This window comes from Crocuta crocuta, unplaced genomic scaffold (genome assembly GCF_008692635.1).
Source record: "Crocuta crocuta isolate KB4526 unplaced genomic scaffold, BGI_CrCroc_1.0 scaffold50, whole genome shotgun sequence".
Classification (NCBI taxonomy): Eukaryota; Metazoa; Chordata; class Mammalia; order Carnivora; family Hyaenidae; genus Crocuta; species Crocuta crocuta.
Window position 1 is genome coordinate 2929517 of NW_027527428.1, and position 14370 is coordinate 2943886.

Consider the following 14370-nt stretch of genomic DNA (forward strand, 5'->3'; position numbering starts at 1 on the left):
GAAGAGGTGCCTGTGTCCCTAGCCTGGGGCCGGGGGACTGCCCGAGAGCAGAAATCAGCAGCACTGAGGGCTGGCATCGTACGCTAGTTGCCGGTGGTGGCAATGGGAGACCAGCTTTGGCAGGAGTCTCATCGCATCACTCAGTGCCTCAACCCAGCCACGGCCCCCTGCCAGGGTACAGACTCCAGCTGTCCTTCCTATGACTCCCAGGAGGGAGGCACAGTTGGTCCTTGGGACAGGTGCAGAGGCCTCCTGGGGGGGTGGTGCAGATATAATCAGGGCCTTTGCAAAGGGCCAGTCTTGCCACAGGAATGTAGCATGAGGTGGGAGAGCCCAAGAGATGGGCAGCAGAGGCAGGGCTGTCCAGGCGCCACGTCCTGGGTACAAGAATAGGTGGTGTCACCCTCTACCCAGAATGCCTCTCACTGTGAGCACTGCCTGGAACTGCAAAAAACACTGTGAGGAGTGGAGAGCCTGAGGGGCGTCTCCAGGAACGAGAGCTGACATCACACAGGTCCTAGGCAGTTGGGTCTGGCTGCCCTGTTTAGAGAATGCAGCTCAGGACGCCACCAGGGGGCACTGTTCCTGCCACTCCTAAAACCAACGGGCGACTCCTTCCACTGCTAGTCGGTACATCTGCACAGTGGCCGCCTGTCCAGCCTCTGGGAGTCTCCGGCGTCCAAGTGGTGTGGCTGCACGGTTGGCTTCCTTCCCCCAACCCTCCCTCAAGCCCGGACTCACTGGGGTTTTGTGCTCACACTCAAAGGGCTCCATTGAGAGCTCACAGATGCAGGCTGGGGTCGGCTCCTGTCCTGCTCCGGGCACAGCCTGGTCTGCTGGGGTGGCGCAACCAACCAAATGTCAAAGGGCCCTGCCAGCCACTGAGCTCTGGAGCCCAACCCTGACGGCCAGGGCCAGGAGTGCAGAGACGGCCCCAGCAGGCACCCTTTGCAAAGAGATAGGCGGTGTCCTCCCTCCTCCTGGGGTGGAGGAGCAGCAGCAGGCACTTCCCCGGCAGGCAAGCAGGCCCCACAGGCAAGCAGGCCACTCTCAAGTCACCCCTAAGTTCCTCCCCAAGGGCCTGGCCTCGTGGGTGGTCCGGCAGCTCCCCCACTATTTACTTCCTAGGAGGGGCCAGAGGGTGGGACCAGCCCGGGAGTCTCCAGAAAGACAGGTTGGCTGGTCAGGCGGATGGGCTCTAATCCTTCCAGAGGGTGGGGAGGGAGCCAGAGAGCCTGAGTGCTGCCGGGCATCCCTCCCTCCGCACCCCACTGCTCAGGTGGAGCCTCCCAGAGGGCATCTTTGCCAGGGAAAAAGAGAGCTGACCTCTGTTATCAGCTCCCCGCCCAGGCCCAGCCCACCATGGCTTAGCACACACCCGCCAGAAGGGACAGGAGAGGAAGAGGAGGCACAGAAGGGACTGGGGCTCGCCCTTGCAGACCTCCCAGGGGCGGGGCCACCTGCACAAGAGTCTGAAGCCACCCTCTGAGGTCCCAGCAGGGATTCACTCGACTGGGCAGGGGCAGCGGTGGCACTGGCTCCCCAGCTTCGGTGGCCGCCCCTTGTAATTTGACACTTGGATCTCCAGGACGACCAACAACAGAAAAGCGGAGGCCGAGACAGCAGCTGGCTGTCAGCAGCCAGGAGCTCCTCTGGCTCTGAGGAAGGCGCCCAGCAGCGGGGCAGGAAAGAGGCATCCGAGAAGGAAGGAAGAGGTGGTGGCCGGGCGAGGGAGGCTGCCGGGCTCCCCAGCATCCGCAGTTGCCCCTCAACCCGACACCTGAGTTCCCAGGTGAGTGGGGCCTGCCACAGACGATGGGTGAGGGGGCCAGCCAGGGTCTCCTGCCCCAAGGGTGGAGAGCCACAATCTACCACGAACACAGGGGCTGTGGGGGTGCACTTGGTCAGTCTCCGGCCAGCCTCGTTTCAATCTGGGCTCTCCCTTCTTCTGCTGGGACCCAGCACTCGGGGGACACAGGCTGAGGCTGCAGCTCTCTGCTCCGAGTGCTTTCCTCCCTGCTTGCTGAGCAGGCAGAGGGGCCCCGAGCGCCTGCTTACTCTGCAAGTTAGTTTAAGCTTTTTCTATTCAGGGGGCTTAAACAAGGGATTTGGTCATCCTGGCTTGGAGAGAACGGCTGCTGGCCCTCCGAGCCTCCCTTCTGCCCAGGATCAATGCAGAACCCTCTGTCCCTGCTTTCTCCCAGTGGAGGCGGCTCAGGGCAGGGTCTTCCCCGCCACTTCGTGCCCCTCAGGATGTGGTAGGACCCACAGCAGCAGCTCTGCCCGTCTGTGTCCTGCATCAAGAGTGGCAGCTGCCACCTCGAGAGGGGCCTGGCCCGCTCACTGCCAGGTGTTACTAGCTCAGAGCTAGTAACACCTAGAGATCCCACGAGCCCCAGATCTCTCTGAATCCTGTGCCAGAAGCATGAGGGCCTGGCTCCGACCCCAAGGTGGGGTGGGGGAGACGGCGATGGTGAAGCTGAGGCTGAGGCCAGTGAAGGACACAGCAATGGAATGCTGACCCCAGCATGGCTCCCCAGCAGCCCTGGGAGCAGCCCCCTTGGGCAGGGCCCCATGAACCGAGGCTGCCTGCTCCTCCTGCCTCCTTGTCCTCACATTAGGGCTAAAGTCTCCCTTCCCCGCCCCTCAGATGTTTCCCCCAAAGCAAACAGGCTAGTATCTACTAGGAAAGAAAAACAACAATCCAGGGAAAAGTGGAAACCAAGAATCAGTCCAAGTGTTCCTGGCTCAGCAGAGTCTGTGAGATTTGGCCTGAGTCGGTGGCTGGAGAGGCTAATACCCTGCCAAGATGGCCCTGCATGGCAGAGAGGGGACGGCACTGGCAGTGCTGGAGGCAGCGGACAGGGCTGGGTAAGGGATGCGCACAGTGGCGAGCCAGGGCTACCCCTGCTGGCTCTGATCTGTACGACAGCCCAGGCGGGCGGGGGCGGGCGGGGATCAGAGTGCCTGCGGCCACAAGGACATACGTGGATGGGGTCCCCTGAACCCAGGCCCTGAGCTGGAACGGAAGGGCGATACCTCGCTTCTGGGGGCTGCGGGAGCCATCGCTAGCAGCCGCAAGTGTCTCCTCCAGTCCTGGAAAGCAGGACTGCTCTGGGCTCAAGCATCTGCTCTCCACAGCAACTTGGAGCCAAGGCAGAAAAGGGCGTCGTCTGAAGGCTTGATGCAGCCAATGCCCAGTGGACATCTCTGCCTTGCTGGTCACAGTCCCCTGGACCCTGAAAATCTGCCACAACCATCAGTTTGCCTCATGATAGCTGTTTCTCAAACAAAACAATGCCCTGTGGGGCAAGGGTGGCTGCAACCCTCTGTGACAAAATGATGGCGGCAGAGCAAGAAGCCCTTGGGGCCCTGGGCCACCAACACACCACTTATCAGTCACAAACACACCCGCCTGCTGCCTGTTCTCTTCCACAAGGGGCCTCTGGAGTTGAAGTATCAGTTCTGCAAGGAGGAAACAGGGAAGCTTCAGTACCAAGTGGCAGTTGTCTAGCCTGCAGGCCGCAAGCTGTCAAAAGGTTCCCTGTGCCAGGAGAAGCCACACAAATGTTTTCTGGTACCTCCAGCTCCGCCAGCCTTCATCTCTGCCCGGCTCACTTTCCCCCTCCATTGGCTGCCATTCCAGCCACAGAGCACCCTCCATGGGCTCCAGGAGGGGCCATGCAGGCAGCCGAGGCTGCTTCCCCTTTCTGGGGCCGTGGGAAGCCACTTGCTTGGCTGCCTCTGACCAAAGCACTCCAGAGCACAGGGCCGGGAGGGATTAGGATTTCCCTGATTCACGGGCAGGAAGTACAGTTTTGGAAAGAGTCTGGAGGAGTGGGATAGACCAGGAAGGTATCTATAGTATCAGTATACACAGACTGATACGTACAATTATGTACCCACTCTAGGCTTCCCAGCCTTCCTCCCTCCAAACCTGGGAACTTAAAAGGGGTAAGAGGCAGCCAGCCTCAGGGCACCCCCTTTCCCCAGGCCACAGTTGGCACTTACTCCCTACAGGGCGATGGCCAAGGAACATGCCACAAGGTCACCTGACGACTGCTGGTTATATCGGGCACCAGGCGTCAGGCACCCCCTGGGGCTCGCTTTAAATAGCCCACTGGGAAGAGCGCCTGGGACCTGCTGGAATGTGCCTCCTCCCTCTTAGGAACACGAGGCCCCTCGAGCTCCCAGGGTCCCCACGAAGGCTTCTACTCGAGCCCAAGATGGAAATGGCAACTGAAAAACAAAGGGCGTTCCCCTCAGCCTTTGGGGCAGAACGTCAGTGTCCAGTGGCTCCATTCCAGTTCACAGACAGACGCAATCAGTGGGCAGCCCTGGCTGAGACCCTAGGACTGGCACAGCTTGCCAATTCCGCTCACCAGAGGGGCCCTGGGCGCAGGGGCATGACGCCGTCCGCCCACAGCCACACAGACTGCCACCGCAGGACCGGTACTCCCACCGGAGCAGGGCCCGGGGCCCCTGGGTATGACTGCAGCATCCTGACTACATAACACCCAGAGGATGGCCAACTTCAGAGCCGAAGCTTCTGATCAGCAAAGCCCACCTTTCCCGTACAGCAGGGCAACCTCGGCTCCACCTGCCTCCTCCCTGCTCTGGAGATCACACCCCTCAGACCAACGGGATCTCCACACCACTTCTCGCTCACAAGTGGAAGCCTTCCTTCCATAAGCCCTCCCCGGGTCTTTCGATGTGGAAGCACAAGTGACAAAGCTCCCCTTGCCCGGCTGGCCTCCGCCTGCTTCCTCTTTCAAGGAGCCTCCGCTGGCTTCATTAGGCAATGCAGGTACGGGGCCAAACAGGCTGAAAAAGCCAGACCAAGTGTACACGGAGAGGAGAAGAGGAGCCCAACTCCTGAGCCCTGTGCAGACTCTCCCCCAGGGCCTTGGCTGGCACTTCTGTTCCCTCCTCCAGGAATGCGGCGGAATATGCTTCTGGAAACAGGGAAGTGGACGCGCAGAGGCTCTAGAATGAGAGGGGGCCACCGTCCTTGCACAAGCCAGCTTCATCGGTCAAGGAAGGGGGGCGCTGTTCAGTGTGACCAGAGAAGAGGGGCCCTGTGCTTGGGAAGGAGTTTGGTGAACCTGAGACAGACATGTGCCATCTGTCCCTTTGGTGACAAATCACATGTGGTTCCCAAAATACAGGTGTGGCCCTGGCCTCGTTGAGTGAGGTGCCTGAATAAAGACAGTGCCCCGGACTCGTGAGTGTGGAATGGAGCTGATGGTGCAGAGCACACCTGCGTCCCTGCACCGGGCCCACCGCGTGGCCGGGGTCCTCAGAAGGCTGCTCTGTGGGCTGACTTAACCCTGCCAGCCACACAGCAGGCTGCCTGAGACCAGCCTCCGCCAAGAGACAGCATGAGGAAGCAGGGGGAGCCTGGCTGGGGCTGCGTCCTGCTGTGTGGCCTCAGAGGAATCACTCTCCTGGCTGCGCCCCACGTGGAAAGGGAGGCAGGGATAAATGACCAATGGATTCTAGGGTCTCTTGCCTCTTTGTACACCTGAAAACTGGGATCTTGATCTCTTCTGCAGAAACGTGCTGACCCTGGGGTGGGGCAGGAAAGAAGACAGGAGGCTCTAACAGGAGCCTCCCACTTCTGACAGGAAGCCCTCTAATCTCCCACGGACCCATCATCTGCTTGCCACCCCCAACATCGCTTCGAACACAGCTCCCGTCTCCAGCATCCCCCCCTTCCTTTACCTCACACACCACAAACGTCCTGGGAATGAAGGACACAGAAAGAACTCCCCAGGTCTCTGATAGTGTACAGGGTGCGGGTGTGACTGTCCCCAAAGGCTTCCTATGGTGGCTAGATGCCACCCAGAGGGGAAGCCCGCACACTGGGCACCAATGTGTGCCGGGATCTGTGCTTCCTACCACTGTGCTTCCAGGTGTCAATCCTCCAACAGCCTCAGAAGATGGCTATCACATTTTACGTAAAATGAGGAAAAGAAACTGACTCGGAGAGACAAAGTGACGCATCCTGTTCATGAAAGGGGAAAGGAGCAGGCAGCATTCAAACCTAGGACCACCTAATGTTTCACGGGGTGGAGGCGACCTTGAGGAGGAGGAGATACAGGAGGTACATGCCAGCTGCCATCCAGGTCCGGAAGGACTGTGAGGCAGAAGGGGGGTGGAGGCAGAAGCATCCTATGTGACCACAGCCAGGACCAATGAGGTCAGGAGGAGCGCTGCTCCAAGGAGGAAAATGGCAGGCTGCCATAGTGCGTGGGACCCCCCATCTCACCCAGAGGTGCTCAAGCAAAGGCTGCAAGCTGGGAGCCAGGTACAGGGTTGGGGGTCCAAGCAGATGACCTTCAAGGCAGTTCTGAGACAGCCATCCTGTGGCGACAGTACCAGGAGTGACCGGCTTCCAGGACTGCAGTCATCTGGGGAGAACCTGCCTGGCTGACACCCAGGACAAGGCGGCAATAACTGGATCCTGAGGTCTGGCACAAGCCCTTGGCCACCTGTTACCTTCCCTTAGATTAGAGCTGCCTTGGTGAACAAGGTCAGGCTGGGTTGGCACCAGGCTGTCCCTCCCTGGTTCATCCCTGAAGAGGCACAGGGGAGGCAGAACAGCTGATGTACAGCTGGCCCAACTCACAGACTCAGCCTGGATCTTCACCTTCAGCCTATCGGGCACCCTTGGACAAGAAGAGGCTCTCGGTCATGGACCTGAAAGGCTGAGTTGCTACATCTGGGGCAAGGGTGGGGGCACAGGGAACTCTCCTGGTCAGGCCAGAGGAACAGGTCTGAGCCAGCAGAGGAGAGGCTGGTAAACCAGCCATGGGACACTCGATCCCGTCCCGAGAGGCCCCCTTGGGGGAAAAGTACGGGGACACAGCATCTTCTCTGCCTCTTCGGAGAACACCATATGAGTATAGAAACTGACCTGGTGAGAGAGGTGGAGGGCCCTGGAGGGGCTCAGACCACTGCCCCCAGTTAGTTCTCACCCAGCTGACCCCAGCAAGGAGCCCCCATGTGACCGCTCAAGGAAAAACCTCATCCTTCTGCCCCAAATACTTCTGCCCCAAATATGATGAAAGGCAAGAGCACGAGGCTGGAATCCTAAAGCCTGGTCTCCCCACTGGAAACCCAGGGGAGGCACCAAAGTCCTGAATGACCCAGGGGTCACCAGGGGAGCTGTGCCAGCCCAAGGAGCCCAGCAAAACCAGAAGTGCTGCCCGAGACAAAGGAATAGAACAGTGAAGTCATTCCACCCCAAGGTCGGAAACCTTGGCCAACCGTGGTCGGCTGGCAGACCTCTCCTGTGTCTGGCAGTGCCAAACAGCCCCCAGCGGCAGGGTCTCAGGCTCCCTGCCATCACCAGCCTCCCTCAGCCCTGGTGGAGCCAGCTGGGTGGGGACTGAGGGCCATTGCTGGGCGGAGGGCCCTGATGGCTCCTGATGGCTCCCACCCCCGTCATGAGCCACCAGGGGTACAAGGGTGAGACCTGACTAACTCGTTCTGCGGGCTGCAGGTGGGTGGGGACTCCCGGCCTGTCTCTGCTCAGTGAGGCCTGGCAGGAGCCCGGCAGGAGCCCGATGCACCATGGCAGCCGCCAGCTTCGTGCAGGAGATGCGCTCCATGGGCGAGAAGCTGCTGCACAAGCTGCAGAAGCTGCCCCAGGCCGAGCCCGTGGAGATTGCGGCCTTCTCCGTCATCCTCCTTTTTACAGGTAAGCCGGGGCCCTCACGTTCTCCCCAGCACCCCTGGTTCTTCCTGGCATCTGGGAAAGGTGAGACCGTGGCACTGGCCAGGGGGCTGGCCGAGGTGGCTGGGTGTCCCCCTGACACAGGAGAGGGCAGATGTTCCTGGGGGAAAGCTGGAGGATTTCCCTAATCCTTGACAAGCTGCTGATGGGGTGGTGCTGGAACCAGGGCCCGGAGGCAGCCCCGAAGCCTACCCGGGGTGAAGGGAGAGCAGCTCGGGGCAGCGGAGGCGGCAGGCATGACAGGGAGGTCAGCGCCCGGTGGCGGCATGGGGACAGTCGGACACCTCTTNGCCACCCAGGCGCCCCGAGACTCAAGTATTTCTGACCAAGCCAGATCTTTGGGCAAAGGTCCTTCTGGCACACCTCTGGGGGGTGGGGGTGGGGTTCCTTAGAAGGAGAGCATGTGTTCTTTCTCCCCCCTGCATGAGCTGCCCGTGCTCTCTGCTTCTCTCTCCTAATCCCCCAGCCACCGTGCTGCTGTTGCTGCTGATCGCCTGCTGCTGCTGCTGCAGGGACTGCTGCTGCCCTGAGCGCAGAGGCAGGAAGGTCCAAGTGCGGCCCATGAGCCCCCCGTGAGGGGCAGAGACGAGAAGGAGAAGCTGGAGAGGAGGCTGTCAAAGCCATGATCCCACGTGCTGGCCTGGCCCCAGCCCTGGCCCTGCCCAGGAACCCGACACCTGCAGCCTTATTAAGGAAACAAGGGCTTGGTACGGCTACCAACTCTCACCTGCCAGTGACTACCGGGTGCCAAGGAGGAGTCAGCTGCTTAAAACCCGGGGATTCTTTCCCAACCTGCACTTTCTAACAAAACACACAAGTGGGGGCCCCATACCTGGAGGGAGAACAGCCTGCAGTGGTGGGGAGCCAGCCCAGAGGAGCAGGCCAAATGGAGGGGCTCTGTGCAACAGCTACTGGACCCCGAGCTTCCCACCAGAGGGGAGCACGTCAGTATTCTATTCTGCTATTTGCCCATTTCTGTCTCAGTAAAAGCTTTCTGGTTATGTGTTTCTGCAGCGCCAGACTCGCTGGCCTGGGCTCTGTGCTTCTGAAGGGCAGGGTGCCAGAATTCCAGGGGTGTGGCTGGTGACTGTCCTTGCCAGGCCTCTGTTCTCCCCATGCCCACGAACGCTGGAAAAACACAGGCAGGAACGCCATGCAAGAGGGAACCAGCGGAAGGAGAGGGTGAAACTGCCGTTAGCACCAGCTGCTACCAAGCTCTGGCTCCGGGTGCCCCCTCTACAGTGACGGGGCAGCATCTGCCCAGGTGCCAGGCTCAGGAACGCCACCCAGCAGCTTCGGTTGCCATTTACTTTAGGCTGCACACCCCACACCGGCAGGCTCAGGCTACCGGGTCTTCCCAAACTTCTGGAGTAACAGAAGAGACATCAGGCCCTTACTGCTTTGCCCATAACCTGCATCTCAGCCCCTCTGTCTTTTTCCCCCCGTTGTGTCCCAGGCTGTCTGGTCCCAAATCCTCACTCTGCCATTCACCGGCTGTGTGAACACTCGACCTCCTGGAGCTGTGTGTTTCCTTCCCTGTGGGATGCAGCTAATCCCGGCATCTGCCCCCTGGGGTGAGCTTGTGAGGATAAACTAAGGTGACCAATAGTGAGTGCTTGGCACGCGCTGGGCATATTCTAGTCATTATCTGCCCCTCTAAACAAGAGTGAAGTTGGACCCATTTTAAGCACTGGCCCTGCTGCAATACAATACCACCCTTCCTCCCTCCCTCCAGTTTACTTCCTCTTCCAGAGAACTTCCCAGGTGGAGCTACTAACCCAGGAATGAGGATAGGGAGGCAGAAAGCTCCCGTGGTACCTCCTGCTCCTTCCCCGCTGTCCTCCAGAGCCGCAGAGACATCTGCATTTTTTACATGCCTCCGTCATCTTGCCCTGCCAGCCTGGGCTTTGGCTGCCTAGGGGCACAGCCCTGTCTACCGGAAAACCAGGGAGTGGAGGGAGGGGATGCCAGGCTCTGCCCCTGCCTCTCCCCACATCTCCAGCTGGCAGGCAGGTGGGAGAAACTTGCTGGCTGGTTTCACTTCCTGGTGTCCACTGACTTGTCTGACGGGTTTGGTTTAGGTTGAAGAAGCAGAGAGGAAGTCCTTCCATACGAAAGAAATGAAACTCAAGAACTAGCTGGGCCCTCCACCCCACACCACCCTACAAGAAGGGGATTCAGAATAACAATGATACCAGTGATAATGATGATGATGAAGGTGGTAGTGATGATTGAGTAGAAACTTACTGATGGCTTCTGCATGCTCAGCCACCACCTAAAGTGTTTTGACGCAGGTGATTTTGTGTAATCACAACCGCCTCAATGCCAGAGATACCATCCTTATCCCCATTTTAGAGATGTGGAAATTGAACCTTAGCAACAATATGCAACTTGCCTAAGTTCAACCAGCTAAAAATGGCAGAGCCAGCCTCTGGGCCCAGCCCAGCACAGCCCACCCCACTGCAGAGTTGCAGAGCCCTTGCTCGCCACACTCAAGGCCCTGAGGCCACCCAGCTGCAGTACAGATAAGATCCCATTATCCTCCATCAATCAGTCCTAGGTCCCACGCCTTAAAGTGTGTTAAAATCATCTCCCCATGAGTGGGTGGAGCCCAAGAGGTAAGAGCTAGGGTGGGGCCCAACTAGGTCTCCCTCCCAGAAGGAAAACAGGGAAGCTGGGAGGGACCAGATGGGAAACCACTGCCCTTTTCAGTCCAGGCACCGACAGCCGGAAGGCCCGGAGAAGCCCTCGGTTCAGGCGGTATTCTGACAGTGGGGCAGCCCAATTCCCACGTGGCTTTCCCTTAAGCAAGTTTTCATCGGTTCCAAGAATGTCCCATCCTGAGGGTGGCCGGGGCCGTGCTTCTTTGCTAGAAGAGATTCTGGCTGCCAAGAGGTGGGGACGATGGGCCATTTCTTTTGAATTTTCCTCCTCTAGGGGCGCCTGGGTGGCTTAGTCGGTTAAGCGTCCGACTNCTGAGTCCAAATAAGATGGCTCGCAAGAGGCAGCAAACTGGCTCCCCACAGGAGCGCTGGGCAGGCTTCTGTCCCACTCAGCTCAACACATCAGAGCAGCAGCCTGGCACACCCCCAGCCCAGGGCCTCTCGGGAAGAGAGGCATGGAGCAGAAGCAGCAATCCTCCCATTGTGGGAAAGGACAGACTGAGGCACAGCCATGGTGGCCGTGGAACGTGAGGCCAGTGGCTGGCTGAGCCCTGGAGAACATCTGGCTATCACAGGTCTCCATTCCTGCCACCAGCCACCCTGGAACGGTCCTCCCTCGACGTCTGCCAACGCTCACTGCTACCCTGATTTCCAGCCTCTTCCGGCCTCCCCTGCCTCCGGCCTCTACTCCACAGCAGTCTCTCGGTTCCTCCGAAGGTTTACACTCGAGATCTGTGTATTTTACCATCTGGACATTCTGCCTTATCAGAAACCACAGAACCACTGGGGCAAGAATCTCATTAGCAAAAACTGGCAGAGAGCACATAACACTCTTCTCCTAAATCTGTTTTCTCAAGCATTAACATTTGAGAGTGACCTACAATAAAAAATCTTCAGGACATACTTGCTCGTGGGTAACACAAATTCCAGGCCACACAAAATGAAGGACAAATTAATTTTGTTCTTAAAGGTTCCTTACCCTCCTCGGGACCCACTGCCTGACATGAAACATTGTCCCCCGATCCTAACTCTTACATAGTTTTCACATCATAACCTAAACCTCACTCCTTACAGGGTTCCCCTCAGCCCCCAGCTCAGGCAATGCCACATATACTAACAGCACCCTCCACCTCTTCCTATACCGCTCCCTTTGTGATATTCGTTTCTGCAGAATCTGATCAGGGCCAGCAATCAACTGAAAGAGTTGGTTAAAGCAACTTTTGCGTACGTGACACATACATTCCCCACATATCTCACTTTAAATGGAAACACATACGTGCACATTCCGTGGCCAGTCTTTTCAATGAAGGGCCAAGGTCTTTTCTCTGAGTGTGGGTTTGCCGGCGAGAGTTCCTAAATTGTCTACCTGCTAACTGTGGTTGCTGTAAAGCAGAACAAGAACTTAGACACCCACAAAGAAGTCGGAGTGTGAAATCCTGGCTTTTTACAAAACGTTTCCAGTTGTCTTGCCACATCTGTTTTGACAGAAATATTGAGTGATTCCAAAGTCATTCCAAAGCAGTCAAATAGGTGCTTCTAGAAACAATGCTCTCCCTCCACTCCCTCTGAGGTACAGCACAGAGCTTCAGAGCACAGACTGCAGCTGAGCCCAACAGCTGGGATGAAATCCGAACGTAGTTACTTCTTAGCTGTATGACCTTGGGGACGTTGCTTAACCTCTGTGCCTGTTCCCCGACTGTAAAACTGGGGTTTTGACTCTTACTGTTGCTCCATTTCTTTATGTAACGTTAAGTGCAAGCGTGTAATTCCAGTAACAAGTACAAATGCCACAAACAGGTTTGGGAACAAACTGCCGACTCCTAACAAGCATCCAACTTAACTGATGAAGGAAGTACATGGGTGTGAAGTGACCAGCCTGCTGGCTGGGGGCACTCAGCCGTCAAGGGCACGAGTCAGTAAGTTTTAAGGAGGGAAACTGGAAGCATCAGGTAAGCCCATGATAGGTAAGAAGGACTTTACAGAACTTGCTTGTTGTCTGTCTCCTCCAACACCAGCTGCACATTAGAATCACCAGGCAAGCTGTACACAGCCCAGAGTTCTGACCTGCCCGGACAGAAATAAGTAGGACTAGGCAGGGCCTGGGTGCAGGTATTAGAAAAGCTCCCAGACGGGGCGCCTGGGTGGCTCAGGTGGTTAAGGGTCCAACTTCGGCTCAGGTCATGATCTCACAGTCTGTGGATTCGAGCCCTGCATCAGGCTCTGTGCTGACAGCTCAGAGCCTGGAGCTTGTTTCAGATTCTGTGTCTCCCTCTCTCTCTGCCCCTCCCCCACCATGCTCTCTCTGTTTCAAAAATAAATAAACATTAAAAAAAATTTTTTTTAAAAGAAAAAGAAAAAGAAAAGCTCCTGGACGATTCTAATGAGCAAAGCTGAGGACCAATGTGCTAGAACGGAAACCTCGGCGGGCAGAGCCTGCCTCCCTTGGTCCACAACCGGCACATGGTACCTCCCGTTGTTCCTGGCCACACCAGGCATTTGAGGCCTATCTTTAAAGGAATAAATGGTGGCTACTAGGTTCCCATTCCCACCTTCTAGCTGCCCTATCACACCAGTGGGTAGAAACCAACGGGGAAGTTAAGCCTCCAGGACCCTGGGGCCTTAATGGTGGGAAACACCTCCACAAAGAAACTCACTCCAGAAGGCACCAGCCGGAAGCCTGTTAATCATTCACCAGCACCCTAGCACTGCAGGGAGAAGCCTGTGTGCGGCTCCAGCACAGGACTTCCTGGACTCCTGGGCTTCCTGCGCCCTGGTAAGGGCCTCCCGGTCTACAGGTCAGCAGCTGGACAGAGAGGAGAGGCAGAACCCAGCCACAGGTAAGGTGGATGGGTGGCTTGAGGCAAAAGGTCCTGGATCCAGTCTCTTTCCCCACCCTACCCCAAACCTGACTTCTCTCACTGAGGACGCCTGAATATACGTACCCTGAGCAACCCCCAAAACGACATCACAAAAGAACGGAACGCAGCTGAAGAGGTAAGTTTGGAAGGCAGAAGGGGAACACAGTTGTTAGGCAACAGGCCCTGGCCCACCTTTGTTCGCTCTGGTGACAGCAGTGAGGTCTGGTCAGGGACACTTGGCAATGCCAACACCTTTTCCTCCCAACAGTTGCTTGAGTCAGGGCGTGGCTCAGGCCCCCAGAGTGTGGGGCCTGAAGGATTACCTGGTCAGCCCGCTCTTAGGACACAGGAGTGTTAACAGCAGAATCAGGTAGTGACGCCTTCCTTCTTGCCATTTCTCCCTCCAACTGGCTACAGGCTCGCAGCCTGCGAGCCTTAGCTGTTTCAAGATTAGCTGGTTCCGTTTCCACCTGCCTCCAAGGGAGTTTGCGGAGGCCTCAGCTGGAGTCAGTCCACCCCTCAACTCCTATGCTGATCTCTCAGAACACTTCCCAAATGTTTGGTAACCGAGGCAGGGAACACAGGAAGGATCTGTCGTGGTGCATTTTAGATTCCAGTTGAACAGATCTCAGGGACGGGAAAGCTCTGGTTCACACCAGGGCTGTTCAAAATACAGAGGCAGTCTCTGGGGAAGTCCCTACACTCAAGGCCTCTGTCCCCTTTTCTAGGTTCACATGGACAAACTGATGACAAAGAACATGTGGAATGAGGAGTTCTGGCAGAAACCCTGGGACCAGGGAGCCCTGGTAGTGATCTGTTTATTCGTTACCATGATCCTGTTTCTCATTGTGTTTGCCATCATATTTGGTTTTCTCCCTCCGTTTGAGAAGATTGACCCGTGTGAAGAGTCGTGACCTGACTTTCTGGGGGCCAAGAAGGGGCCCACCTGTTAGACACTCTCGAAACACCATGTATCTTTTCTTCAAAGCCCTTTCAGAGTCTGCAATTATACATTTTTATTAATGTAATTAATAAATTTGTTAATATTATCTGATCAGTGCCTGTCTTCCCTGCTGGACTCAACACCATAAATGCAGGTGATGGGTCT

General features: G+C 57.1%; 3 protein-coding genes across 5 annotated transcripts in view; 2 read left to right on the forward strand and 1 right to left on the reverse strand.

Annotated features, from left to right (window-relative positions):
- RECQL5 (RecQ like helicase 5) overlaps positions 1-14370 on the reverse strand; it is a 36027-nt gene that overhangs the window by 5345 nt on the left and 16312 nt on the right. The gene's annotated exons all lie outside the window — the stretch shown is intronic.
- On the forward strand, positions 975-8746 carry SMIM5 (small integral membrane protein 5). The gene is made up of 4 exons (XM_077754537.1): positions 975-1035; positions 1589-1792; positions 7508-7705; positions 8208-8746. The coding sequence occupies exons 3-4, from the start codon at positions 7579-7581 to the stop codon at positions 8315-8317; spliced, it is 237 nt and encodes a 78-aa protein (XP_077610663.1). The 5' UTR covers positions 975-1035; positions 1589-1792; positions 7508-7578; the 3' UTR covers positions 8318-8746.
- On the forward strand, positions 10719-14311 carry ERLN (endoregulin). 2 transcript variants are annotated; one of them, XM_077754551.1, is made up of 2 exons: positions 10719-13398; positions 13991-14311. In XM_077754551.1, the coding sequence occupies exon 2, from the start codon at positions 13997-13999 to the stop codon at positions 14174-14176; it is 180 nt and encodes a 59-aa protein (XP_077610677.1). In that variant the 5' UTR covers positions 10719-13398; positions 13991-13996; the 3' UTR covers positions 14177-14311. The 2 variants fall into 2 exon arrangements, with proteins under 2 accessions (XP_077610677.1, XP_077610672.1); XM_077754546.1 differs by lacking the exon at positions 10719-13398 and adding an exon at positions 13405-13632.